The 2,570-nt window shown below is 56.5% G+C and overlaps 1 protein-coding gene across 1 annotated transcript in view; it reads left to right on the forward strand.

The window, feature by feature from the left end:
- The first annotated feature begins 2,030 nt into the window (after positions 1–2,030).
- Positions 2,031–2,570, forward strand: part of LOC104840039 (ADAMTS-like protein 2) — a 22,928-nt gene continuing 22,388 nt past the window's right edge. The window contains exon 1 of the mRNA XM_010580716.1: positions 2,031–2,083. Within this exon, the coding sequence (XP_010579018.1) occupies positions 2,031–2,083 (53 nt within the window). The remainder of the gene's footprint in view (positions 2,084–2,570) is intronic.

Raw genomic sequence — 2,570 nt, forward strand, 5'->3', positions numbered from 1 at the left:
GCTCAATTCTGGTTATGGAGAGACTATTAGGATGAAACCACATGGCTCTGGTGCTTGGACGCTAATAAAGAAGAGACCCTCAACCTTTGTGAACCTTTTAAACATTCCCTGGTGGTATTACAGACCTACTTTCTGTTAACAAGGCACATGAAACTGGGAAGCAACTGGGGAAAAGCCCCTTGTTCAGCCCTTTGGGCTGAACGCAAAACCACAAAGAGCTGCTGCACCTGCGGAGCTCAGCCTGCTCACGCACGTAATACAGACCACAGCAGAACTGGTTGGCCCAGTTAGAAAGTGGCAACTTTTCTTTATGGTCTAAATAAAGACAGCAGGAAAAAAAACCCATACAAATTGGGAGACATGGATTACAAACGATTACAAGACTGGAAGCTGGTTGTGGTAACTGGTGATGGTTTTATTAACAAGGTTTCAAATTTATTAATTGGTTCAATAGCACTATCAAACCTTTCCCTACACTGGCTACCTGGAGGGGTCTCAAGACTATGAGGGAACCTTTCCCTCCCATACCCTTGCTCCCACAGTGACTGAGAGTATTCAAAATCTCCCCTGAACGTCAAGAAAACAACCACACTGCTAAAACTCAGGATGTAAAACAGCAAGCAGCATTTTATCATTGTCTTGCTGCCTTCCACACCGCACTTGCATCACCCCTGTGACCAGAAGAGGCTCAGGAGTTGTGCTTGCAGGATGAGAGCAGGACTAGCAAGAAAGGTCAGGAGAGAGGGGGCACGGAGGGGCCCTGGAGGGGAGAGCATTGCGGGCCGCCAGGATTTGCCCCGTCACGCTTCCTAAGTGCCTCACATGCAGGTCCCCCCTCCCCAAATCATCTCTGCACCGAGAGCGGCACTCAACAGACTGTTTCTGTCCCCCAGGGCTCCAGCTCAGACACTTGTTTTGAGAAGGGCTGAAGAAGATCAGATGCACTGAAACTCATGTGAGACCCACACTGCTACCATCTCCCTTGCTCAGCTGGAGCCAGCCCCCCTTTTCTTCTTGGGCACAGCCTCTCCCCCACCCCTGTGCCTCTCCACAGCTTTGCTTATCTGCAGGGCAGGAGCTGGCTCCAGAGGAACATTACACAGGGCTGCACCAGGGCAGGAAAACCAAGAATTGACTCTGAAGCCCCCCCCTCCCTGCCCCGCCTTTGTAGAAAACAGCTCATGGCGCAACCATGTTATTTGTCAACGCTCCTCATCCTGATTTTCTCTGGATGGGTCAGAAGCAGATGGCCCCCTCCTCCCCTTGCCCCCTGCCTGCTAGCAAACAGCTTTGATCAGGAGTCCCCTGTCGCTCCCCCCTGCTGACACCCCTCCATCATTCCTCTCCCCTCCCTCCACCTTGAGGCTGAAACCCTTGGTGGGGGAGAGGTGCAGAGGACTGGGATCACCTTCCCACACTAATTACAGCACATCTGGCAGGCAGAGACTGCTGCTCCCCAGACGCCTGCCCCAGGCTGGGGACACCTGATGCCATTTTTGCACAGCCTCTATCCATGGCTCACAGCAGCCGGCTCCCGGGAGGGCTGAGGGGTGCCAGCACAGGGACTCGCAGCCTCTCGCCAAGAGCTGCCTTCTGATCACAAGCACAGCAGGGGGGGATCCAGAAGGAAGGGGGGGAAGGTACCAGCAAGCAAATTCATTCCTCTTAAGTTGCACAGTTGACTGTCTCAGTGTGCCAGCCTTGAAGCAGCACCTGGAGATGGGGATCGACAAATTTATTTAGCCTGGAAGGTCTCGGAGGGCTTCTGAGGTGCCTTCGCATCTTCTGAGAAGGCCTCAAGCAGCAAGCAGACTGCTGCAAATAAGTCCATGCGGTCTGATTTTGCAGCGTGCTTTTTGCAATTAATACATAAAGACAGGATGCATGAACTGAGGTGGTGGCGAACAACTTTCACGTGAGACTTAAGCTGGGCTTTGGGATGTGACTTAACAAACCGTGGCTGGGAACTGGGGCCTCCAAGTCCTTACTAAAGAGAGGATCTAGTTGCCAGGTCATCGGGCTGGCTCGCCATGCGGGCACGATTCATCTACCCCGCCAGCAAGGGCAGCTCCCCACGTCCTGGGTGATGCTTCCCTCCCACCCTTCCCAAGGACGGAGGGCTGCCCTCCAGCCCCTCCAGGGCCACCAAAAGGGATGCACTCAGAAACGGAGCTTGCCCAGGAAGGGCAGGAAAGACGAATCGGCTAGCAAATGTTTCTTGTGCAAGAGGCAACGAACGGAGGGAACGAACGGAGGGCTTCGCTTAGCAGCGAGGCGGGGGTTACGGACGGAGGGCTTCGCTTAGGAGCGAGGGAGGGGGGTTGCCCGGGTGTCCGAGACCCCGGGCGGCTCAGCAGGCACCGCTCGTCGCGTCACGCCGCTGCCCAGGGACGCTGCGAACGAGCTCCGAAGAGCGGCGAGAGACGGTCACGAAGGGCCGGGCGCTGGGACCGGCCGCGGGCAGGGCGGTACAAGGGGGCAGGCTCAGGCGCCCGCCCCCCCGCCCGCCCCACAGCTCGCAGGCGGGACGCGGGGCCGAGCCCCGGGGCGGCGGGGCCTGAGGAGCGCCC

The sequence above is a fragment of the Haliaeetus leucocephalus genome, unplaced genomic scaffold, assembly GCF_000737465.1.
Source record: "Haliaeetus leucocephalus isolate CR32 unplaced genomic scaffold, Haliaeetus_leucocephalus-4.0 Scaffold730, whole genome shotgun sequence".
Taxonomy (NCBI): Eukaryota; Metazoa; Chordata; class Aves; order Accipitriformes; family Accipitridae; genus Haliaeetus; species Haliaeetus leucocephalus.